This window comes from Ictidomys tridecemlineatus, chromosome 7 (genome assembly GCF_052094955.1).
Source record: "Ictidomys tridecemlineatus isolate mIctTri1 chromosome 7, mIctTri1.hap1, whole genome shotgun sequence".
In the NCBI taxonomy this organism is placed as follows: Eukaryota; Metazoa; Chordata; class Mammalia; order Rodentia; family Sciuridae; genus Ictidomys; species Ictidomys tridecemlineatus.
Window position 1 is genome coordinate 171,490,202 of NC_135483.1, and position 25,995 is coordinate 171,516,196.

The window sequence follows — 25,995 nt, forward strand, 5'->3', positions numbered from 1 at the left end:
GAGTTAATCCTCCCCACCCTGATTTTCTTTTCAAAGGAAAAGAAAAAGGACAGAAAAAGGAAGGAGAAAGAAATTGCTTTATGATATAAAATTTTTGGAGCTCCACATACGCAAAAAAAGTAACATGCTGGAAAAATAAAGCATTTACATTAAAAGTGCAATTTATAGGTGTGCTCCTCTTTGAGAACAGGACTTTATTTAAAGGGATTTTTTCACTTGAAAAAGATTCACTGGCATCAGGGGTCTGCACACACACCTGTAATCCCAGTGAGTTGGGTGGCTGAGACGGACGTGTTGCAAGTTCAAGACCAGCCTTAGCAACTTATGCGGCCCTCAGCAACTTGGTGAGACCCTGTCTCAAAATAAAAATATAAAGGCCTGGGGATGTGGTAAAGTGCCTTGGGTTCAATCCCAAGAACTGGGGCGGGGGGTAAGATTTGCTGGCTTCTGAGTGTTTACTGTTTCCTGACTGTGTTTATTTATGATTTAACATGTACAACTTTTCAGGAACATGTTTTTCATATAAGGCCAATCTACCAATGTAATCATCTCTGCTGAAAATTGCAACAGGTAATGAAAGAGAAATGGCTTTTGGTGTTTCTGCAGATACAATCAATGAAAGCCACATCTTCACGTCAAAGTCATCATCCCGGCAATAGGCAGCTTCCTTGCTCTGTGGCTGCTGCTGTACACCACAGAGAACAAAGCCCTTACGTCCTCCCCTCCCAGGGTCATAGAGGGTGCAAGTGCAGGGAGACATGTTTGCTATTGACCAAAGTCAGCCATGGGGTTTTCCACTTTTTCTTGAGCATATCCATTGCTTCCACTTAATCAAGGACATCAACCTCAGCATTATTAACCTTTTTAATCAGATAGTTCTTGGATGTGAGGGGCTGGCCCGGGTATCATTAAATGTTAAACAGCATCCTTGGCCTTGACCCTGCAGATGCAAGGAGCAGCATCTCCCATTCCAAGTTGTGACAACCAGCAAAGTCTCCAGACACCACCAAATGCCCCTGGGGAACAAAACCATCCCTATTGAGAGCCACTGGCCTAATCTATCTGAAAAAGGCATCACCAGGGGGTGCCCAAGGGGTGCTTAAACAGAATCCTCCCTCTCTCTGAATTTTACAAATATTACCTACTGACTTATACTTTTATCAAGCAAAAAGATCCAGTGTAGTACACTTATTCAATAACTTTTACAAATATCTATTTTAAACAGATCATTTGATTAAAATACCTGAAATTCACTAGCATTAATTATCCTGTGGCTTCTAAAATTTAGAACATCTTTTAAGAAGTCAATAATACCTGCAACACGAGGCTGTGCATTGCTCAGTACTCCTTAACTTTCTACCAACTTACTTGGACCTTTCAATTCTACCTAAAGGCCTCTCTATGGTTGGCCCTCAGTGATATTTAGTTGCTCTTTGGCCAAGACTCTCTGGGCTATTTCTCTGCAGTGTTTTCTGCATCTTCATGCCCTTCTCTGACCATCTGGCTAATCTAAATGAAAAACTTTTGCATTTGCTTCATAAAATAGATTGCTCCTGTGCAACTGTGAGACAGTTGGTTTCAGTAACTCCTGTAATGAAAAAGAGCCTGGTAGAACATTCACCAGGCTGCTCACTGCACAGGGCAGAGCTCCGATGGAGTGAGGAGTCCAAGGCCGTGGCCCAGGTTGGCTCTGGTGTCACAGGGACCTCAGGTAAATTACTTCATCTTTAAGCCTCAGTCTCTACAGGAGTAAACAAGATTGGGTTATATAATATGTAAGGTTTCTTCCAACTTGCAGGTTTTGGGTATGAAAAAAAAACAACTCTCAGTAACACCTATTTCTCTCCAAATTTTCTTGCTCTAAGGTCTGTGGATGAATTAATGTGAATGTGGCTTTCCTGCCTCCTCCTTAGAAAGTCTCAAATTGAGAAGCTGGGACAAAATGAGATGGGGCTTTAAGGTATTATGCATTATTTTTATTTATTTGCTTTAATCAAACTATAAAATAGCATATATAAATTAGTATATACAGCTGTGACTATAAGAAGTGTGGCCAAAAGGAGGTGACTCTGTCCCTTTCTCAAAAAATTCCAGACAAACATTGAAAATTCCTTTAAGGCTTCTCCCAGCCCAACCATAGTGTATACTCACTTTACCCAAGGGGGGAAAAAATAGGATTGTTAAACATGAGCTTGTGTGAGTTTGTGTATGTATGAGAGAGAGAGAGAGAGAGAGAGAGAGAGAGAGAGAGAGAGAGAGAGAGAGAAGAGAGAAGAGAAGAGAAGAGAAGAGAAGAGAAGAGAAGAGAAGAGAAGAGAAGAGAAGAGAAACAGTAAATGCTGGCTGGAGGAAACACCAGCTTAGCACCCTATATGAAGTGTTTGTTAAATTACTGGAGTGGCTGCAGTGGAGGGAACTGGGTGCATGTTAGGCTTGGACACACCACGACAAATGGGACTAGGGCAGAGAGACTGGAGTTCTGCTTCCATGGAAGCTGCAGGGGACCACTCTACTAATTATCTGTGTGTGCCCTGGCAAACTGGTCCCCTTTCTTGGGATAAGTTCAGGGGAGCATCTCCATCATTTCAGGGAAACACAAATCTCACTTTGCATCTTAGCAAGTACATCATGGAAGGAGACTGTACATTTTATGAACAGTCTTTGACCTAAAAATTAACTTATTGACCCATGGTAAGTAAGGCAGAGGTTCACAATCTAGAAACCAAGAGATTGAACAGACACGATGTTCTTATTATGGTATCAAATTCAGGAAAACAGTCCTGCTACAAACTATAGAACTAAATACGTTCAGGGGGGAAAGGTTTGCATCTCAAATATGGCAAAGAAGCAAGAATTCCTGGCTGCAGACAGTTTCCTGTTCTGGAATGCTGATGATGTGAGGCCAATTAGAGACAGGCTCGATGGCTTTGTCTGCACCCTTCCAGATTCTGGATGCACTCAGGGAGGTCACAGGAAACTGCTAAAGGCCTCTGCCCTGAGCTGAGGTCACTGAAATGCTTCTGCTCTGTTCATGTTGGGTTCTCTTCCTGCTGTGTTTTTATTTTTGGCCCAGGCAATGGCTTCAGATTTTTCACTTGGATTGAAATTTAGGCTTCAGTTTGGTTAGATCTCTGATGAGCAAAAGGCCTGCAGAGCAGGGCTGAGCTTTGGCTGATTTCCACTTTGCAGAGCCCACACGAATAGGGTGGGGTGCAGAAATAAGTGCATGCTATCAGGCATGCGAGTGCGGTTTGTGTAGAGCTACTATGGAAGGTGCCCATATGGCCACTAGCTATTATTGGCTTTTCCAAGAAACCAAGATGATTACTTAAATGTCTTAGTTAAGGAAAGTAGTTATTGGGGCCTGGCTATTTTAATGTATTGGGTTGGTACTTTTTTGCTGTTATTGTGTAAGTAAATGAACATAAGCAAATAGTTCGTAATTTCCCTAGATAGGAAATCAGCTAGTGTCATGTATAGCTTAAGCCTGTGTGTTACACATGTGCTATGTGTAACACTACATAAAAATAAACAAATAAAATAAAGACATGCTGTCTATGTACAACTACAAAAAAAATTAAAAAAGAAAAGAAAAGAAAAGCTATTCCATTAGTTCTGAATGGCAAATGCAAATACAGTAAGAACAAAATTAAAAATTTAAACTAGGAAACATCTGCCTGGCCATTTGTCTGTTTTTACGTAAATGATTATCTTTTTAATCCCCACAACAGCTTTCTGAGTAAGGTATTATTTGTTTTCCCATTTTTAACAGGTCTGTCTGCAAATAATTAGATACAATATCAAACAATAACTAGAGTGAATACCTGAGTGAAAACTTTGGACTTGATTCCAGTCTTTGATTTGAAATCTGGCCTTCCTTCTCCTGGTACTAACTACATGGTCCTCTAAGTTATTCAACACATACCTAAATACCTGCTAAGCCTCAAATCTGGGAAGGACAATTGGTATGTCCTGCAATGATCTTTTTATCTGCCCTTTAAGCCTGAGGCAATTAAGGAGGGGTTTTTCCTGATTGCAGCCCACAAAGCATTTGGCTTTCACAGGTCTTGGACTTTGAGTTTGTAAACCAAGCTCAGCTAATACCTTTGACAAAAGCTTTACTTAAAATCTGGCTTCAAAATAGAAGGCAAACAAGGGTTAATTAATTCATTTGTTAATTTGCTATCCCACTGGGGTCATTAACTGTCATCTTTTGTGTAAATGCTTAAAAAATGCTTCCTGCTAACCTATGGGTGGTGACAGGACTTCTCAGTCAGACATATATGTCACACATTATATGTGTACAAAATCATAATAGATTTTAACTCAATGTCCTAGGTTTTTGTGGGATTTGGAAACCACTGATGTTTCTGTAACTGCTAAGTTTTAATTTTAAGGTTCACCTGGAAGTTCCTATCATTTTCAAATAACAAGTGCCCACCTTTTCTTGTGATGACTTCAGGAAAATCTGTTTACTATTAGAGATTATTACTGTTACTGGAGTGGCTGCAGTGGAGGGAACTGGGTGCATGTTAGGCATGAAAACACCATGACAAAAGTAAAGGAACTACAGGAAGATTTAAATATTTTCTACCATTGCTGGAAAAGCTAGAATTTATTATAATTGTAGCCACAGAAAACTATAAATAAGAGCAATGGTTTGCTGTAAAAATTCCTAAAGTTGTTCAAAATTCCTTAGAGCCCATGGGATGTTTAGAAATGTCTTGCTACATCTAAGACAAAGGCAACTGTATATGAGACTATTGTTAGGCAAATGGAGATTAAAACAAATAATCTTAGTTTATACATGTACTTCTGTTGTATCACCTTTTAAAATGCAAAACTGAGAAATTTAACTGTCATGTTTTGAAGTATGCCTTTTAAAAGAAATAATAATTTATAATACTTATAATCACAAACTCTAAGACACTGAATGGGAGTCACTGTTATTTACATATTACATTTGAGTTTCAAAGTACAAGGCATTTAGTAGAGCCAAAATAAAAGCAATTTTCAAGCATGGTACATTAGAAAATGCAAAAGTCCAGAAAATAAGACCAATTTTATGAGCAGCATGATTAATTGCTTAGGAATAAGTTATTGGTCATTAATGCAAATTTTAGGAGAAAGGCAGTCAAATAAAAGGCCTGAAGTATTTTGTCATTATTTTAGGTTATTCCCTTATTTGTCTCCTGTCACCAACATGACTCCCTCCCTTCTCCAGTGGTGATGGGAATGGAACCCAGGGCCTCACCTATGCCAGGCAAGTGCTCTACCCTGGAGCTGCTTCTTCAGCCCAAGACAGTTTCTTAACAAGATGGCATCACAGAGTTTTCTAACACTCAATGTGTTCTAGGCTAGTGGTGCTAAGAAAAAGAATCTCAAAAAGAACAACACAGTCCCTCACTGGGGGAAGCCTTTAGCTTAGGCTGCAGGGTCAAGCTGTGCTAACCAATACCTTGGCTCTTTATCTTTCATTGTCTCTGGGTGGTGGGTGGCCTGAGCAAAAGCTGCAAATCCCTCTGTGAGAAAAAGTGAGGTGAGACACCTTCAGGTGGGCTTAGCCTACGACAGAGGCTCAGAAGCGTTAAAATCACCCTTAGGTGCCTTCCAAGGCTAGACCCTGACTAAATTTCTTGCGTTTAAACAGACCATCTTAAATATGCTCTCAAGAAAGCTGAGGAAGGGAAAAGTCCCCTTTCTGGCTGAAGCTGGACATGCATGCATCAGATCTTTCCAAATTCCCCCACCCCCACCGCTGTGCTGGTGAACACCATGCTTGCACACTGGAGGCTGCTCAGCCTTGCTCCCGACCCCACCCTCTCCTCACTTCAGACACTGTGTCTTCTCTGCTGCCAAGGAAAATTCACTTGTCTCTTCATTCTAGATTTGGAGGATTTTCTTTCCAATCACAGATATAAGCTGCCTTCCCGCCAAGTCTTTTAATTTCATAAATGTCCTTTTCCTCTACCATCAAAGATTTCCTTTCTAGAGAACAAGGGCATGTAAATTCGTTTTTTGAAGAAAGGCTTTATCATACTTCACCTTTCCAACTCTCAAGACCAAACTAGATCTTTAGTTTAAGTAAAATCTGTACAAGTTAATGGTTTCCAATGTTTCTACGACAGGCTTTAGGCAAATCCCAGGGTCATTATTAGCAAGTTTTTCTATTATGTTATTGGTTCTAAAATAAGAAAATTCCCACATTTCTGTGTTTCACATGAATTACTTTTTTAATATTATCTTTTTAAATTTCTTTTTTAAAATATTCTTTTTTGTCAATGGACCTTTATTTTATGAGGTTCTGAGAATCCAACCCGGTGCCTCACACATGCTAGGCAAGTGCTCTACCACTGAGCTACAACCCCAACCCCTTTCTTTTCCAATTTCTAATCAAAAGGCTGAACATTCTTCCTGTTAATTGTTTTGGTGAGTTCTAACAACCATGCCAAAAATAAATGAGGCTCCACAAAAGGTAGAGCCTTTTGTCCTTATGGATGGTTTGTGAGACTCTCAAATTTCAGAGCTAGTGCTGTGGCAACAGGCTAAGGCAGAAAAGGCACTGCATGGAGATTCAGGAGGGAATCTTAGTGGCTACAGTTGTGATGTCAGAGGGGCTTCTAGCCTCAACGGAGGTGGGAGTCATGGGAAGATGATTACTAAACTCCCTCTAGCTCTTCAGAGGTTCTATGCTCCAGTGTGATTCAATCCAAATAGCAACTTTTATACAGAGTGTGAACATTTATGAACTGTACCTTTATCTCTATAATAAGTATTCTGAAAGCATCAGGAACTGAATGAGTGGTAATAATGATAATTATTATTTTTTGTAGTACTGGGGATTAGACTAAGGGGTGCTCTACCACTAAGCTACATCCCTAGTGCCCCCTCCTCTTTTTTTGAGACAGTGTCTTGCTAAGTTGCCCAGGCTAGCCTAGCACCTCTTGCCTCAGCTTCCCAAATAGCTAGAATTAGAATTACAAGTTATGCACCACTGTGCCTGGCCTGAGTGACAGTTATTAATGATAGTTGTAGATCTCACGTGCAGATGCTTCCTGCTGTAACACTGCTGGGTGGTTTAATATTAAGAATACTGAAGGTGCCTAATAAAGAGATGATAATAGAATTAGATGCTGACATTAAAACAAAAAATATATATATATATTTTAGTACATATATATTTTTATTTGTAGATGTACACAATACCTTTACTTTATTTGTTTATTTGTATGTGGTGCCAGAGATCGAACCCAGTGCCTCATGAATGCTAGGCAAGCTCTCTACCACTGAGCTACAACCCCAGCCTAAAAACAAAACAAAAAAATTTTAAGTAATTTTAATGACATAATACTATTAGGCTCCTAAAATTAATTGTATAGAAAAAGTCTCAAAATATTGTAAACATATACTGACAAAACAAAGATACTACTTTACCTTTTCTAATCCTAAAGCATAAAACAGTTCATTTCAAAACATGCTGCTCAATCTGAAAAGTCAACATTTTTGTATGGAAAGGTAAATACTTCTTCTTTTCCCTATTGTGTATTCAGGTTACTTATTTACAGTTTCACAGGCAAAAAAGTATACACTAAAAAGTGACCCAAAAAATGTTCTGTAAATTAAATTATCTAAGTAGCTTAGCAAAGTTCATTTTTTTCTTTTTGAATATTTTTAATTGTAGATGAACCTTTATTTTATTTATTTAAATGCGGTTCTGAGAATTGAATCCAGTGCCTTACACATGCTAGGCAAGTGCTCTGCCACTGAGCTACAATCCCAGCCCAAAGCTTAAATTTTTGACATGGTCTCTCTCCTGACAAAGTTTCTACTGGCCCAGTAAAACACATCTGCTCTTGACATATGATAGATTGTTAGCCATCACTCAATAAATTACTCATATCTTGGTAATGTCTACTTACGTAAAAATTTGAAAAGTTATTTTCAAATAACAAATAACTTTCAGTTTGAAAGTTATTTGAACAAATTATGTTAACAACTACAGATTTGCAAAATTAAAATAAAGCAATTAAAAGAATTTTTGTTTTGTTACCAGGGATTGAGCCCAAGAGTACTTAAGCATTGAACCACATCGCAGCTCTTTTTATTTTTTGTTTTGGAAAAGGGTTTCACTAAGTTGCTTAGGGACTCTCGAAATTGCTGAGACTGGCTTTGAATTTGTCATCCTCTTGCCTCAGCCTCCAGAGCCACTGGGATTATGGGCATGTGCTACCACATCTGGCAAAAACATATATTTCTTCATGGAGCTTACATTCTTTCAAAATGGTGGCCTGAATGACAATCAGAAATTGTATTTTAATCTCTTTGGGTTAACAGTATTAAAATCAGTCAATTTCACTGAAAGCATCATGACAAACTATCAGACAAATAAAAAATGCTAAGCTATGGAGTTGAAGCAAAGCTCTTATATCTTTTGTCAATGAAAAATTTAAAAAATGCAATAGGTTTGGTATGTAGGCACACAGGGGTGATGGCTTGTCAAAGATCACATGGCAAGTTAGTGGTAGAGTTAGGAATGACATTTAGACCTCTTTATCTCTTTTCCAATGATCTTTCCATGTACTAGTTTGTCTCCATATATTATAAATCTTAATGATTTTAGAGCCAATTACAATTTTTTCCTAAAAAGTGCCCATCTAGATTAAATATGATTATTTTCCTGGGTCAAATATAATGTGATAAAAAGCTAGATATAAAATTATATATTAACTATCATTTCAGTTTCATATATGTATGTATATAGGTAGAAAAAGAATAAGTCATGGAGAATTTCTTCATATTTTTGTGTACTTTCAAATTTTTATAGTGTCCATCAATTAATTCTATAGTTAGACAGTTAAAATATGAGTCAAATAACAAAGAACACTTCTCTCTTTATGCAATAAAAATTAGGTTTTTGGAATGCTTAAAGATAAGATGATTAACATAATATTAACCAAACATCTAACTGGAAGCTTGGTAAGAAACATATCTAGGTGGAGATGACAGCTGCTTACTAAAATGACCAAATGGCCTCTGAACACAGAGGTGGCCTCACCAGCTAGTACTGTGTTTATAAATGCACCATATTTATCAAGTATCTTAATGGCATAAAGGGTCAGGTCAGCCCTAAGAGTTTCCCAAATGTCTGGTCTGTGATAGCAGACATTCTGAAACATTTTCACATGTGAATATAGGAGCCACCAGGCCAAGGTGAAATGTTATTTACCAAGTTACTCTTTGACCAAAGTTAAAAACCAGCATTGTGATGAAGAGTTTTCAAAGAAAACCTTCACTGATATAACAAATACATTAAAGAATGGGCAGTCATATGGCCTAAGAGGAGTGGAATCCCATCTTGGTTCGTCATGGCCCCGTTTCTGCCATATGAGTTTTCTGGGCTTTGGTTTTGCCCTTCCCAAAATAACTAGATGTTTCCACAGTCCTTCCACCTTGAATGTGGATAATTCTAAATCACAGGCAGGAGGCTATCCTCCACCGATGGTGCTAGAAGACCATCGAGAAAGTTCCTCAAAACCCTCTTCTTTAATGAGAGAGAGAGAGAGAGAGAGAGAGAGAGAGAGAGAGAGAGAGAGAGAGAGAGAGAGAGAGAGAAAGAGCAATAAGCAGATGGAAGTTAGTGCTTCCCCAGAAAAAGTACCTATGAAGAGGAGTCCAAATGTCCTTTAGCTGTTTCTAAAATCCCACACCTCATTACAATACGCACTGAGTGGCTGCTTCCCAAGAAAAGCCACAGAAAGGAAATATCATTAAACGAGTATATACATTGGGGGAAGCTCTTCCCTCCAGTAAGCCTGACCGCTCAAAGCTGTTGTCCTCAATTGTTGAACAGGATGTAACAAGACTGCCAAGCACAGCCCACAAACCTGCTAATTAGGTGCACTGACAGTGTTTGTTTTGGAACCATTTACCAACAAAGGAATGTGTCAGGCTGATTAGTGAGAAAGGGTATGTAATGCATGTGTAGCTCAGTCCAGATGGGGGGCATAATCCAGGTATTCAGTCTGTTTGTCCAAGATCTCACAAAATCGAAGGCTGAACAAATAGGAACCCCAGGGGGAAAACTATCTTCTGGGTAGTGCTTCCCTCTCCTTCTCTGCTTAAGTTTTGTTCCACCTGCACCCCTTCTTCCCCAAAAGTTTATGCCTGAACACTTACCATAAAACACTCGGCTCAAGCGGTAGCACGCTCACCTGGCATGCGCTGGCCGCTGGGTTCTATCCTCAGCACCACATACAAATACAAATAAAATAAAGATGTTGTATCCACCAAAAATTAAAAAATAAATATTAAAAAAAAAACCACTCTTCAAGAAAACGGCATATTACAATTGGCTCCCCAGAAAAATGGATGAGTCTTTGTAAGGTTGCTGGCAAATCTGGGGTTTAATGTTGTTTTAGGAACACTAATAAGTGACAACTTTAGGCAAAGCCATCTCCATATTCAGCCCCCATGGAGCCGTCTCCATGCACTGTGCTAACATGGACAAATCAAAGGCAAACAGAGCCACAGAAACATAGTTCTTAATGAACTATTCTAGTTATGCTGAGAAAAATCATGTATCTCAGTGTCTTCTATGGGAAGAAGTAATTCAACACTTTATATAATAAAGCAGGCTCATTCTTTTTATTTTATTTTTTAATTTTTAAATTTATTTTGTAGTTTTTTAGGTGGATACAACATCTTTATTTTATTTGTATGTGGTTCTGAGGATTGAACCCAGTGCCTCACATGTGCTAGGCGAGCACTCTACCACTTGAGCCACAACCCCAGCCCATGGGCTCTTTCTTTTTAAACAAACCTTTATAAGGTTTCACCACAATCAGGTATTTGAGGATTCATGTGTACATGAAGCTTAAAGAAGGGCAGAAAGTGCCAATGCAAAGAACAATGTTCATGCCCCAACAAGCCTAGGTCCTCAGAGGTGGGTGGTATGGATCTGATGAAATGAAAAATGACAAAGACCAATTCAAAAGGTCAAGGTTGGTGGGTGGGAGGAGTCTCTATGTTCTTCAGTGCAAATTGGACAGTTCTGGAGTTTGGCCAGATGGATGAAAGCAATTGGGGCCTGGATGAAGTTCCTTAGGAGCCCTTCTTTTTCTGTAAGCTACCTTGATAAAATAGATTTTAAACATGAAAAAGAAGATAAACTCTGTTAGAAACTCACCTGCTATGGTCTTTTCTATGAGGCCAACTGATATGGGAAATGTTCTTTAAATGTGTGCAGCCTGGAAGTGGTTGCACAGTATGTTAACTCAACTGGTAAGAGTCTGGCGTTAATAAGTGTAAGGTTCTGCATGCCGTCCTTATTTCTCAAAGGAGGAGAGGGAATGACTAACTGTTGTACAGAAAGGAAAACTGACAAGCAATGCTCATTCTGCATCTTTGAACTCTGATGTTTTAAAAAACAACAAACCTTTTTACAAGAGTAACCTCTGAACTGCAGATGCCCTTCTAACACACAGGAAGAACCCCATCTCTAATGCCATTCCAAGGGTAAGCGAATATTGCTAGTCTGACTAGGGGAGGCCAATGCTCCTGCCAGAGAAATATCTTAAGTGGTAAGTCAGTTGCTCCAACCCTATTTGTTAAGCTGCAATGTTACTTCAGGCTTTTGCTATGCTTCTCTGTCTTTAGGAATATTTGAAATTCCCTTAGTTAATTAGTTTATTTAAAATGATGAATTCAGATATACTTGAGTAAGCTGAACCACATTATAAATGGTTATGGAATGCTTACTATACAAAAGACACCAAGCTCAATGTTAAGCAAAATTTTATAGGAAACCTCCATTTGAATACAATCTCAAAGGTTATAAGGTCATACGCCTTGAAGTGCAATGTTTTCTGAACTGTGGACAACTTATATGTCATATGAAGAAATCAACAAAGCCAAATGGGTCAGGACAGAAAGGATGGAACTGATTTATGATGGCTGCTGATCTTGCAAGTCCCATGTTAAGATACATGCTGAGTGGTTTAAGATGAAGGGTTTATGTACTTGAAGCATTTCAAGATTCAGGGATGGCACCTTCATAGAAATACTGAAAGCAGGATGGACTCCTTAGCAACATCAGGAAAGTGTTCTTAATAACAAGAGAAGATCACTGATATACAGAGATGTTGCAAAGAAAGCTGTGGAGGAAGCAATTTAAGGACTTAAAAAAATAATAAAAAGCCTAAATCCTGGGTCACTTTGTGGATTTATGTGACTTCTTTGTTTGCATTTCATTGTTTTCTTTTATAACTTAGGGTAGTATCAGTCTGTTCTTATGATTTTAATTCATAAAAGTTAGATCCCTTATTTCTTATTCTCAAGGAGGGCATGTGCTGCTTTTCCTATTTCTTTAGGATGTGGGATTTAGTTGTTGTAACGAAATGTTTATCTCTCCTATCCCTGTGTTTTCCTTGTCCTTCTTTAGAGGGTAAAAGCTGGATTAGGATTAAGTGAAACAGTCTTGCAATTCAGGATCTTCCTATTGTATTTAAAATCTTGCAATTTGGATTTGAGATTTTTCTTATTAAGGCTAAACAGAGGTAATTATTTGTGTTTGAGAAGAAAGATATCACAAGGTAAAACTGCTAGCATTATCTTCTAGGGGAGGCTGGTGTGGAGCAACAAATAGAGTTACAGTCAGGGATCCTCAGCTTCCATAGCCAAATGGGCTTCCTAGGGATGTGCAGGAGGTGAGAGCTCGGCCATCCTCGCTGTCACAAAAGTCCTTCCTCCATTTAACAAAAGAAAGGCATTTCTTTTCCCATCCCAATCTAACCATGGCTGGTTAGAGTCTGCTCCAAATACAAAAAGTCCCAAGGGAGCAAACGAAGGGACAGTTCAAATGAACACTTTTATTGGAGGCTACTTTCAAGACAGAGGCACATAATTTTTTCAAATTAATTTTAGCGGGTGTGCTGCAAAAAGGTTTGGAGGCCACAAGTAGAGTGGAAGCAATGACATATAATGGAAAAAAAAAAACAGATTTTAGAGTCAGATGTATTTGGGATCATGTTTTGGCCTTATATCTTGGGGCAGTACTTATATCAGTGTTTTAGACCTCATCTAAAGCTCCTTAAATTTGTTTGAAATTCTGGAACCTGTTCTTTCTTACCTATGATGCACTTCACTCATGGACAATGAGCCCTTCTTAGAGCTGCAGGCCCACTTCCCTCTGTGCTCCAGCCATACTTTCACAGAACTGCTGATGGCTCATCTGTCCCTCCCTAGACTGCAAACTATTTGTGAGCAAGGAGTGTGCATGCCCACTGTGTCTCCAGCACCTGGAGCAATGCTCACCCATAATACGTTTGATAAATCATTTATTAAAAGAACACATAGTTCTAATACTTGTGAAATGCTTTTTACCCAGATGTAATTATGCTATTCAAATGATATTTGGATCTAAAAGGATATTAAGAATATTTCTGAGGCCATGGAGGTATTGAATTTAGCATATGGTCAAGGACATATGGTAACAAATTCATTACCTCATTCCTAAGATTTTTACATACAAATTTAAAAATATGCTTTAATAGGGAAAAATTCAAATATGTTAAAAAATAGAATAGCATGGTAAATTCCTATGTACATATCATGTAGCTTTAACAATTATAGATTTATGGCAACCTCTTTCAGCTACATCCATCCCCTCTTACCCATCATCAGATTATTCTGAGTCAAACCTCAGAATAATCATTACTTCATTCATAAAATTTTCAGTTATACACAAATTTTAAAATTTAACCCACTATTCAATTTTATTTATCACAATAATTTAGTTGCTATATCTTTATGGACTTATTTTTTAATCAGCAACTTGGTATTTTTATAAAGGTTTCCTTCAGTAAATCTTTTATTAATATTTCCTTTTGCTTTTTCCCATAGACCTATATAAACTTCTCCTAGCATTTAACTGGAAACTGAATACCAAGAGGAAGCTTAATTTGAAAAGTATTACCAAACTGGAATTCCAGGGAAGCTGGTCAGAGCTACTTCTGACTCAGATATTTTTTGCAAGCTTAAGGAACTGTGATGGCTAAGGCAGAAGCAAGATTTTAAATTCATATATATTCTCTCCCACTGGGTAAAGATCCCTATGAGCCCAGAGGCATGATAATCTGGTTATTTTTGTGAGAATCCAGTACCTCTAACTACAGCCACAGCTAACTTTGAAAAGTGATTCTTTCTTCTGGTGATGACTTATAATCACATAAAGTCTTTGAAGATACATATTCTGGAATTTAAACAAAGACTTACAGGAGATAGTCAGAGAGTAGCACCTCTGCCCCAGTCAAGGGACAAGTTTTGGGACTGAGGAGTTTAAAAATATGTGTGAAATCCCATGCTCAGATCTTCTTTCTACAGTCATTCTCCAATAAAAGGAACCAGGTCTCCTTGGACAGTTGGCTGCATTTTGGACCAGGGCAAGAAACACAAGAGATGAGCATGAACCTGGAACAGGGTAGTGCCAGAAAATAAGAAAATTCTACATAAAAACAACAAAAGAAACCTCAAATAAACAAAAATGCATTCTAAACAAAAACCCCATAATGAATCTGTCAAAGAGACACAGGAGCCAACTTAGAGTGTGAATGGCCAAAGCTGGTGGAATAGTCTGAGCAATAAAGAATTATTGAATAATCTAAATTAAAGAAAAAACTGTGCCTGAGTCCATACTGATAAGAATAAACAATTTAAAAATAAATGAGAAAGAAGAGAGAAATTTCCCATGCATAAGAATTCCAAATAATTTTGTATCTGCTCTGATCCCAAGAGCATGGAACATAATGCCCCACTAAAGTGCGGGCTGTACGCAGTGACTTCCTTCCAAAGAGTACAGTATGGAGAAAAGGGGAAAGGAAAGAACTTCACAGTGGAGAAACCTGGAGCAAATATTGCAGGGATCAGTCATGTTGATAGTATGAACCACTGACATGATGTCATGAAAATAGCACTTTACCTCTGTGGTTTTCCTTTCCAAACCCATAAAACCCAATCTAACTTTAAGAAAAATATCAGACATACACCAACAGAGGGATTCTATAAAATACTTAACTAGTATGCCTCAAAACTATCAATGACATCAAAAATAAGTAAAACCTGAGAAATTATCATAGCCAAGAGGAAAGTAAGTAGATGTGACAACTAAATGTAGTATCCTGAAACAGAAAAAGGATATTCGGTAAAAATTAAGGAAGTCTTAAAAAAAAAAAAAAAACAAACTATGACTTTAGCTATTAATATAAAAATATTGGTTCATTAATTGTAACATGTGTCCATAATAGTGTAAGATGTTATTAATAGGGGAAACTGTGTATGTGGTATAGGAAAACTCTCTGTGCTCTTTTTGCAAATCTAACATTGTTCCAGTGAAGTTTTATTTAAAACTGTCTGCTCAGCTTTGATCTAACAGTAAAAAATTCATATGGACATATTTTTTAAAATTTTGATAGAAAAGTTTAGATTCACATATTTTACAGATACAGTTTTGCCACATTATATACCCCCACCTGCCTTCCCCTCATTATTAACATCTTCTATTTCTATGGTAGTGTGGTAAAATTGTTACAATTAATGCACCAATATGATATATCATTATTAACTAAATTCCACAGTCTAAATAAAGGTTCACTCTGTGTTGTACAGTTCTTTGGGTTCTGACAAAATATAAGGTCATGTATGTACCACTATAGTATCATACAAAGTAGTTTCACTGCCCTAAAAATATGTTTCACCTAGTTATCCCTCCTCAGCCCCATGAAGGGCTGTGCGGTGTACATTTAAAAAAGGCATCTAAACTCTAGACTATGAACTAGAGTATTGGAGGCTGAACTCTGTGTGTCTGTGTAAGTGTGTGAGTATGTGTGTGTGTGTGTATACATGTATGTTCCTATATGTTTATGTGTCCATCTTTCCATGTGTGAGGTAACCCAAGTTCCTGAATGTTTACAAATAGTCTTTGGGTTTAAAAAGGAAGCCAAAAGGGCTGAATCAACTCTTACCATCTTAGCTCTACTCTACATGCTTCAGCTTTCCCTGGCTGCCTGCCTCTCCTTCTGTTCTGAACCACAATGTAAGTGAGCCTTGCAGGGTGGGAAATGAGCCATGACATTCATGGCCAAAGAAGCCAGTGCACGCACACAAACAGTGTGTATTTCTATTATGCTTTGGGAATGAAAGGAAAAGTGATATGTATCATTTTGTGATTCAGGAAAAGCAGTAATAAAAACCCTGACCTCCAGTTAGTGGAGGAAAAAAAAAATCATCCATCAATCAATGGATGTGCTGATGCCCCAGTATTACTTTGGTTAGAAAAATAATCCCACAAAACTCCCACTTTTCTCTCCTTTGGGTCCTAAAACTTTCATCACCACACTGCAGCGCATCTGTGGAGAAAAGCATGTGGTGAGCAGGCATGTTCACCAGGGTCCTCAGTGGTTGTATTTGTAGCAGTTGATCCAGTTTTGGTCTTCCTCTGTGAGGGAAACTTCCACCCTGAAAAGGTGGAGAGGATTCTCCATCCCCAGTCTTCATTCTATATGTGAATCTGAATACTCTTCATTATATAATAAAGACAGACTTAGGTGATGTTTCTTTGCAGCTCTGTGATCTTATTCTGGATTAAGGTAGCCAAGACAGGGTTGGAAATAAATACAGAAAACCAAATGGTGAAAAACTTTCTCTAAGAACAAGGGAAACCTGATCCCGGATAAGAGGAGAGATGTAGTACTTGACTAAAAGTTAGCTGAATCTGGCCAAATAAAACAGCAAAACATAGTAAGGGGTGTTTTATAAGATAATATATTTCATACCTGCTTGTAGAAATATCCTCGAAAGGGTAGAGGATCTCTCCATTGTTACAGATTTCGCAGATGAACCCTTTCTGGCTACAAAGACTGCAGCTGTACACGTGTGAGGTGGCAAATTTAATGACCTTGCCCAAGAACGGAGCCAGCTTTCCCTCTATCACCTACAGAAAGAGAAATGGAACAGGGAAGCAAATTGTTGAGAACAGAAGACTTACAGACACAGGAAAGGGATTCCTTTCCTTTACACAACAGGAAAACCTCTAATTATAATTTCTCAGCAACTTTGAGGAAGAAAAGACACAGTATTTTTGCTCCAAAAGAACTCGGGTTTAAACCACTGGAGGCTGGAAAATGAAGATGCTGAAGCTTCTTTTGTATTTCTCTTTTTTTATAGTGTGGTTGTAGGGGATTGAGGACCAACAGATGGGAACTCTACTTGAATAGACCAACTTCACAGTTATGGTATTGGTATAAGAGCAGTGTGGTAGGTTTCCTAAAATAGATGGGAAACATATAGGAAAAAGGTGAATGTAGAAGTTTATATGGTATATTTAGTAATACTTTTTCTCTGATAAATCAATGAGGTAGTTTTATCATCATGTCCCCCTCAAACACAAAGCAAATGTGGAAAGACAGGTTTCCTTAGCTGCTGGTGAGTACAATAATAGAAAGAGGCTGCAATGTGGCAGTTTGAGGGCCATTTTCAGCCTGTAAAAACAAAACAAAACAAAAACTGTAGTGTTTAAAAATAATGAGCCAATTTGGAGCTGGATGAGGTGGCATATGCCAGTAATCCCACTGACTTGGGAGGCTGAGGCAGGAGGACCACAAATTTAAGGCTTCCTGAGCAAATTAGCAAAAACAAAAAGAAAAAGGGCTAAGGATGTAGCCCAGTGGTAGTTGCCTAGCAGGTGGGAAGCCCTGGGTTCAGTCCCCAGCACTAAGGGAAAAAAAAATTTAAAAATTTAAAAATTGGGAGATTGCTCATAAAAACACAGATTTTTAATCTTCTTTTGAAAAATTACAAGATCTAGCAAAACTACTCTAAATTCTGACCTGATTCTGAGCAGGGGTTGCCTGCTCCCCTAGCCCCCCACCAGGCCCTGGTGTCTTGCATATGCAGCTCTTCCACTGTCACCTCACCTGCAAACACCTGTGAGTTTGGAACCCACGGTCAATCAGATCCCTCATCACTGAATTAACTTGATGGGCTTCAAAGACTTCAGCACATCACATATCAACAATATAAAATCTGCCTTTACTCTTCTCTCATTAATGCATAACATGTGGATTTTGATATAAGAAAAAAATGAAGATTAGATTTAATTTAGAAATAGCCGGATGCCTTCTTTCAACTGAATACATAGTTAAAATTATAATTTTACATAGAACATCTGAGGGAAATGTCCACCAAGAAATCATAATGTCAAGGTGACTAAGTAATAGTGACAGGGAATAAAAAATAAAAAACAGAGAAGGTAATCATGCCTTTTACAAAACAATGAAGCTCTACTGCAACTAGAAACTGAGATAGTTTTTAAACATCAGGATGATGCCATAGTGTTCTCAATTAACCAAAACAATGATAAACTCTGGGCAGCAGAACAAATCAGAGAAGCAATCAGTTTGTATAAAGTTGTGTCTTTGCATTTTTTTTAAAGAGAGAGAGAGAGATAGAATTTTTTAATATTTATTTTTTAGATTTTGGTGGACACAACATCTTTATTTTATTTTTATGTGGTGCTGAGGATCAAACCCAGAGCCCCGCGCATGCCAGATAAGTGCGCTATGGCTTGAGCCACATCCCCACCCCATGTCTTTGCATTTTTAAAAACAATTAATTAACAACATTATTTTTGCACTAAAATGCAGAAAATGAACAGAAAACAATAAAGTTTACAGCTTTTTAAGAGTGGAATTATTTTCCTTAACAAGTAGGGTAGAAAATATCTTAGCTGATTTTTGAGTCAGGCAAGTGTTTTCCACCATTACTCAACTTATTCTCGCCTCCATAACCTTTAGGAAGCTGAGGATAGACCTCCTTTCATTTCTCTTCTTTGTGGATCAATGACTCTGATAAACTCCAGTTTTAGGCATGCTCCTTATGACACATGACACATGCTTTCTAAGAAATAACCACAACAAATCATATGCCTAACCACCATTAAACACTTCCCAATGTGTCATGGAGTAATTTCTAAATTGTGGTAATGATACTTCAGTTGAATTTAGTTTTCTTATTTTACTCCACTCTAAACAACCAAGGTTAATGACTCATTTAAAGAGAGACACCAAAATTTTGAACAGTATGGAAACCAAGTGAGTAAAGAAGAGGAGAGAAGCTGGGCGCAATGGGGCATGCCTATAATCCTAGTGGCTCGGAAGGCTGAGGCAGGAGGATCGCAAATTCAAGGTCAGCCTCAGTGAAAGTGAGGTGCTAAGCAACTCAATGAAACCCTGTTTCTAAATAAAATACAAAATAGCACTAGGGATGTGGCTCAGTGGTTGAGTGCCCCTGAGTTCAATTCTTGGTACTCTACCCAACCCCCCAACCCCCCAAATAAAAAGAGGATAAGAGAAGACCTTGAGGAAGACATGAGAGTTTTCATGTGAATATAAAGGAAAAGACTGAGCATCTTGTCATGAAGCTTTTTCTCTACCCAGAAAGAAGGCTTCACTGGGGCAAAGTGTACAAATATTTTGAAGGCTCTTGTAATATTTCACCAACCGTACACTGCCATTTCCTATCTAGGGACTTTAATGAGCTTTTTGAAAATTAACTTGAAGATTTCTATCTTCATAATAGTCTATCAGAGAACCTGCTACATGTCTGTATTTTATTAAAACTTCATTTATTATTACTTAATAAAAACCAGTTTTGTTCCTTGCATACCATTCCCATGTATTATTAGGTTCTTTCAAGGTTAACCTTTTGAATAATATTTTTATTAGCTTTTTCTGGGATACTAGAACATCTTGACATTTGTGTTCATCTTATACATGACCATATTACTGCATTTTCATCAATGGTAATCATTTTTAGGTGATTTTCTTGGGTATTATTAAAACAAAAATTGGATTCCTCCCTTTTTAATACTATGCCTCTTGCTTAAGCTTTATGTCATATTGCATGATTTATGGCTTCTAAAACAATAGTAAGTAACAATACTAGTGATAGTGGTTGCTCTTGTTATTTCATTGAGAGTCAAATTTAAAGTATGAAGTCTACTTTGAATGACTCATTTTCTCTACTAAATATCATGTCATTTACCACGTTATTGATTCCTTCTCCCTCTTTTAAGTAACAGCTTTATAGACAGATAATTCACATATCATACAATTCAACTATTTAAAATCTACAATTCCAGGGCTTGGGATGTAGCTCAAGGTAGAACACTTGTCTAACATGTTTGAGGCCTTGGGGTTGATCCCCAGCACTGTAAAACAAACAAACAAAAGACTCCCCTAAACAGAAAACAAAAAATCTCTCTAAACCCTACAACTTGATTGCCTTAGTTTATTCATAGCTGTATCCCTAGAATCAGTTTAGACATTTCACCAACTTTCTTCTAAACCCCCACACCCATTAGTAATTACTCCCCATCTTTCCCTGCCCTTTCTTTTTTTCTATAAATTTGCCTAGTTAATATAAATAGAATCATACAACATGTGGTATTTTTGTGGTTGAGTTTCTTTTCAGTGTTTCCACTGTAAATCTCTTTTTTTCCAACCTACCCAATCCTCTTATTACCCATTTCTAGATTAATGAGATAATCTAGTTTTATACATCACTTTCATCATATATCATCTTTTCTCTCAAGGCTTTGGTGAATTATTGTTTTATCACTAATAAAAACTCTTCCACATTCATTTCATAAAATTTTACTGAGTTACAATGTCTCAAACACCTGATACAAAGATAAATGGCACAAAACTGGGATTTATGTTTTGCTTGGTGTGCAAGAGTCTCCGTAAGTTGACTCTACACTATTGATCCCAACTTATTTTCCATTTCTCAAAAACTCATCTTGTGTTGTAAGCAAAATTTCCCTGCACAAAGTATGTTTTCTCTTGCTCCCGAGCCCTTATTCATATTATCTCCTCTACTGACAGTTTTACTTCTTAAAACTCATTTAAATTTTACATAGGCTTCATGGCTTAGGTCTATTCTGGTTTGATCTGAAAAGCTATCTTTGGCTACTTCAGCTCCATGGACCTTTTATGCTTATCCTTATTTATTTTCACATCAAAATATTTAATTTTGCTGTTTTGTGCTCTGTTCTATTATTTAATATGTGAGTGATTTGCTTATCCAATCATATTGACCATACAAAAATAATGATTTTTGACCATTTACATGGGGCAACTAAAGGAAAGTAAATTGCTTGAAGGGAAAGAGTCCCTCTCTGTCAGTTCTCGTTGACTAACCCAGAATGCATTTCTGTCTCTTCCCTTAGCTGTTGGCAGTCATATTTTGGGGTTATCTTTGTGTCACAGCATTTTCAGTCACTGTGTTATATGGTTTAGGGAGAAGCATAAATAGTGCCTGGACCAGGTGGCAGATCACTTATGAAGAAGCAAAAAGGATTCCTAAATAAGTGATCTGCTTTAGGATTGCTTTTTCTTATTTGTCAGCTTAAGTTGGTGGCCGGGTTCCACATGGCTAAAATTGCTGGAATATTTTCTTTCTCCAGAAAACTGAGGTAATATTCTTAAATTTATTTTAGAAATTACAAACATTCCTTTAATATTATAGAAAGGAAAATGTTATAATTTTCCAGGGATAAGATATTTAAAAGGCTTAAATCTTGTCTCTGAATATGACTATTGGTGGCATTAGGAATAGAATCCAGTTATTTTGGTTTCTGGTCTAGAAGTTTCATCATTATGAAAAGTGGGCTCAGGTATGTTATTTCCTTGGTTTTTTTTTTAAATAAGGTATATCTTTATTTTGGTTGAATCCTCAAAAATAAATCAATTGTCATTTCTTCCACAGCTTCCCCTCCATTGCTAATAACCTTGTACTATTCATGCCAACTTCCTAACCTTAAAGTTAAGTGCTGATGAAGAGCCACCCCTAGCAAGAGGGCAGCTTCAAATAAGACCAAAGCTCAAGGAGACTAATACTGTCAGTTACAACTGAGAATGAAGAATAGAAAAGAGCTTCCAGTATGCCATTGGATCTGGAAATTGACAATGGGTGGGGCAAAGTCCAACAGGATCTCCTGGCCAAGAACACAGCTATGAGAAAGGTCAGAAGGTGGACACAGCTCTGTCCACCCTAAGCTGGTATGCCTCACCAGAGTGACAGCAGTCCACTATAGCCAGAATGGTGGTGGTGGGATCCTTCTGATTAGGTATCCATGCTAGGTTTGACCCCGGGGATTCTAATATCACTGAGAACCAGACAGGACTGAGCAGGGCAAAATAAACCACCTCCTTAATAAAACTGGCCAAAACCTGTTTTTTCTTTCTTTCTTTCTTTTTTTTTAAAGGCATAGACATAATCATAGGTCAGTTTATGCTTCTCAACAACTTAGGTGTATTTTCCAGTGCATGATAGTTTGACTCATTAAAGTCTCCTAAAGAGGCTGACATTAAAGATCTTTCAACACCCCATCAGAACTTGGTTGTCTCTGGGAAGCAATGGAGGCAAGTGGAATAAGCAAGCTGATTTCAGTACAAATTCTAGTTCATCAATTTTACAGCTGTGAGACTTAGGGAAGTTATTTAACCTCTTTGGGCTTCAGTTTTGTCAACTGAAAAACTAGGATAACATCCACCTTGCAGGAGCATGGGAAGGATCAGATTCAATGTACTGAAAACACCAAACACAGTGTCTGACTTAGAGCAAGTGGTCAATAAATAATGGCTTATTACTAATAATCCAAATAGAAAATTTCTATGACTTGTTCATTTCTCTTTGCAGACACTTGAGATTTATAGTGAATAAGAAAACAAAGTATGAACTTCGTCTATCATTATTTTAAAGGCATCAAGTTGTTATACAGTTTGGATGACATCTGTAGAAATTAAGGTAAAGCCATCTAATCCATTTCCCTGGTATTGCTGTAAATAAGAGAACAGAGTTTGGACAAGCATGCTTTGGCAAAGGCCAAAATGCTGGAGGGATACACTTAGCACATCTCAAATCTAACTGGAATCACTAGTGTAAGATAACATTTTAGCAACACCTGGAAATTGTCCTTCTTACTCCTTTCCTGTTTGTAATCAAATTAGTCACAGGTTAATATAATTTTATAACAACCCATCAAATGATAGAAGAATACTTCATCTTTAGCATTAGAAGGCTAGTAGTTTTAGTTAACCAGCCTGGTTAACTGGATTGGTCATGAGCGATGGAGAAATAGACCTCTGAGATGATGTTATTTCTCCATTTATTTTTCCCAAAGTACATGACTACAAACAAAATCATAACAAAGTAATTAGCAGAAAACATATGTAGTCCCCACCCCATCTCATCTGTCCCCTGCTCTCAACCTCCTCCACTTTTCCCACATACCAAACTGTCTATCTCCTTGAGCAAAGGTAAATGTCCAAACTGGAGTAAAAGGGTTTGTTTCTGTTTTCCATTAACTTAACTTCTTATCCTAAAGAAGGTACCAGTTTTATTCATTTACTTGGGGAATGTGCATATAGGACTATTTCAGAGATGTCATATTGACTGGGTGTTTAAAGAATATATGTTCCATTTGTAATTTAAAATTATATAATCACAATTGTGGGTCAAGGACAAAATGAGCATCAAGCTGATATCTTCTTCCATCATTTCAGGTACTTCCAAAACTCGAGGGACTGTCAAATATCACCTTCCACAATCCAGTCATCTGATATACCAAATATGCTTATTCTTCCTGTGCAAAGGCAGCCCACGAAAGCTGCCTGGATGAACTTCCAGCCTGGGGATACACATTTTTCCCCCTTTTCTATTCTGGTCAAGATGGTCAGCATTGGAATTTGAGGCCTATGGCTTTCTTGCAGACTAAGACAACAGACTTTATTTGATTTACTTTCTTGCACACCAATCAAAAATTACAATTAAGTTAAAAAATAACCTAGTGCTGCCTTCTCCAAACCACAGTTTCAGAAACAGCTGCTTATTACTCATGTGTGGCACCAGGAAATTGCAGTGTCATGTTCGAGGTCTGTAGCCAATAGAGCTTTGTGGGCTCGGGAAAAGGGCACAAATGATTCTTTTATGTTGGTTTACCTTCACTCCCTTGGCACCACCACAAAATTCAAAATCTACAGGGGAAAGGAAACAGAGCACTGGTAACTTGGACCAGAAAAAAAGAACAGAAAAGGCTCTTTCTCATCACATTTCTTTATGCATTGGCTAATTCCCTTCCTCTGATTTGTCAAGTTACCTTCCATTTCAAAATGAGTCATTGTGTAACATCAAGATTTTGGACAACTGGGGAGAATACTCAGATGAAGAAGCTGCTTCACTTGACAAATGGCTCCTTCTCTAAAAGTCTAACCAAAAGACTCAATTTATGTTGAACAAAGCCACCTGGCACTCACTAGGAACATGTCAGCTTGATGAAATGGCAGAACCAATATTGCCACACACTGTGAAATAATTTCCAGTATAATCACATTTGCTTACCTAGACAACCATGAAAGCTTGCAGTTTGTCTCTGTGTGCCATTTCTCAGCATAATTAGGTAGACAGAGTAATGTCTAGTGACTAAGGCCAGGTGAGTTCATGGGAAGTTGGGAAAAATGAGCCCATGGATTCTGCTCAAGTGTGAAAACCTTCACACATACTATATCCTCCGTGTGAACCCTCATTGAATTCTAAAGTATAATCCTTCCATTCACAAATTGCTAAAAATAGAAAATAAAAAGTATATCACCAAAAGTTTATGAGATACTTCTACTTTTTAAAAAAAATATTTTGTTAGTTGTCAATGGATTTTATTTATTTATTTATTTATTTGCAGTACTGAGAATCGAACCCAGTGCCTCACACATGCTAGGCAAGTGCTCTACCACTGAGCCACAACCCCAGCCCTTCTATTTCAATAAGTTGATTCAAACTCCATTTTCTCATAATTTTCCTTTGAGCTCCTTATCACAGCTCAATGTTGGTAATGTTTGTACATAAATATAATCTATGTCTTCTCTAATCAGCTTCTCTCCATTTCTCCCTATCCATTTTGGGTCAGCTGAATAGGACTTAGATTTTGGTTACTCAAGCTGTGTGCTGAGGATTGTGATGTCAGCAATGAGCTCTTACCTGATCTTGTAGAAGTGACAACTTCTGCTAAGGCTTTGGAAGCTGTGTGATAAGCTAATGTGGTTTAATATAACAGGGCAGAACGGTGAGTGGCCATGACCATTCCTGTCATATTATGTTTTGTTTCCTACTGAAAACTATCTGAAGGGATAAAAGTTTAAGGAATTTCAATTTCAATTTTTTCAGTGGTTAGAATGGCAAAGATGGAGCCAGTGTGTGAAGTTCTTATTCGGAAAAAATACATGGAATGGGACTTATTTCAGTTTTTCTGCACTTAAGTGCCTCAAGGGGTGTGGCTCAGGTAAGCTATAACTTCACAGAACTTTAATGAAGCATCTACAAAGACTAAGGACAATAATGTGGTTCATATATTCATATGGTTGGATACAGGTGCATATGTATTATATATGGGGAAACAGATTTAAATGATTCAAATTGAGACAGTTCCACAAAATTCCCTAGGATGATCAGAATTTTGCTTCTCTGTTGAGTTAATTAGTATATATTTGAAAGAAATTGAATTTGTCTTTATTATTCATTTTAGCTCTAGTTATGGCATTACTGATTCATTGATTAGTAAATGAGAAAAAGCCCCAAGTGTGTGTGTGTGTGTGTGTGTGTGTGTGTGTGTGTGTATGTGCACGTGCGCGGGTGTGCGTGTTTCTTAACTCAATTTCCTTTTTGATGTGTGAAAATACTGAGGCCCAGAGAGGTGATGGAGCTGCCTCAGATTGCCCAGCAGGTCGGTGATAGACCCTCACTTTCCCTTTTAAGAGCCCCTCACTTTCCCTTTTAAGAGCCCCTCACTACTAGGAAGGACCTATTCCAAGAGCATCTGGGGTCAGTGTGCAGCCCAGTTTGAGATCAATTCAGAAATTCTGAGGTCACTGTGTGCCTACTTTACTTTAC

The 25,995-nt window shown here is 37.8% G+C and overlaps 1 protein-coding gene and 1 long non-coding RNA gene across 7 annotated transcripts in view; one reads left to right on the forward strand and one right to left on the reverse strand.

Annotated features, from left to right (window-relative positions):
* The window catches only part of Plekhm3 (pleckstrin homology domain containing M3), a 215,109-nt gene that overhangs the window by 45,790 nt on the left and 143,324 nt on the right, over positions 1–25,995 (reverse strand). For 2 of the 6 annotated variants that reach the window (XM_040294802.2, XM_005335121.5), the window contains exon 7: positions 16,827–16,984. The exons of 1 other annotated variant lie outside the window; for it this stretch is intronic. In XM_040294802.2, the coding sequence (XP_040150736.1) occupies positions 16,827–16,984 (158 nt within the window). Of the gene's footprint in view, positions 1–12,516; positions 14,422–16,826; positions 16,985–25,995 lie in introns of those variants that run through there. 3 more of the 6 variants (XR_013424271.1, XR_013424270.1, XM_078017905.1) reach the window with 2 other exon arrangements.
* Positions 1,539–24,708, forward strand: LOC144365612 (uncharacterized). Its single transcript, XR_013424272.1, has 4 exons — positions 1,539–1,711; positions 1,866–1,960; positions 22,753–22,860; positions 23,619–24,708. It is a non-coding gene; the product is annotated as an uncharacterized LOC144365612 (long non-coding RNA).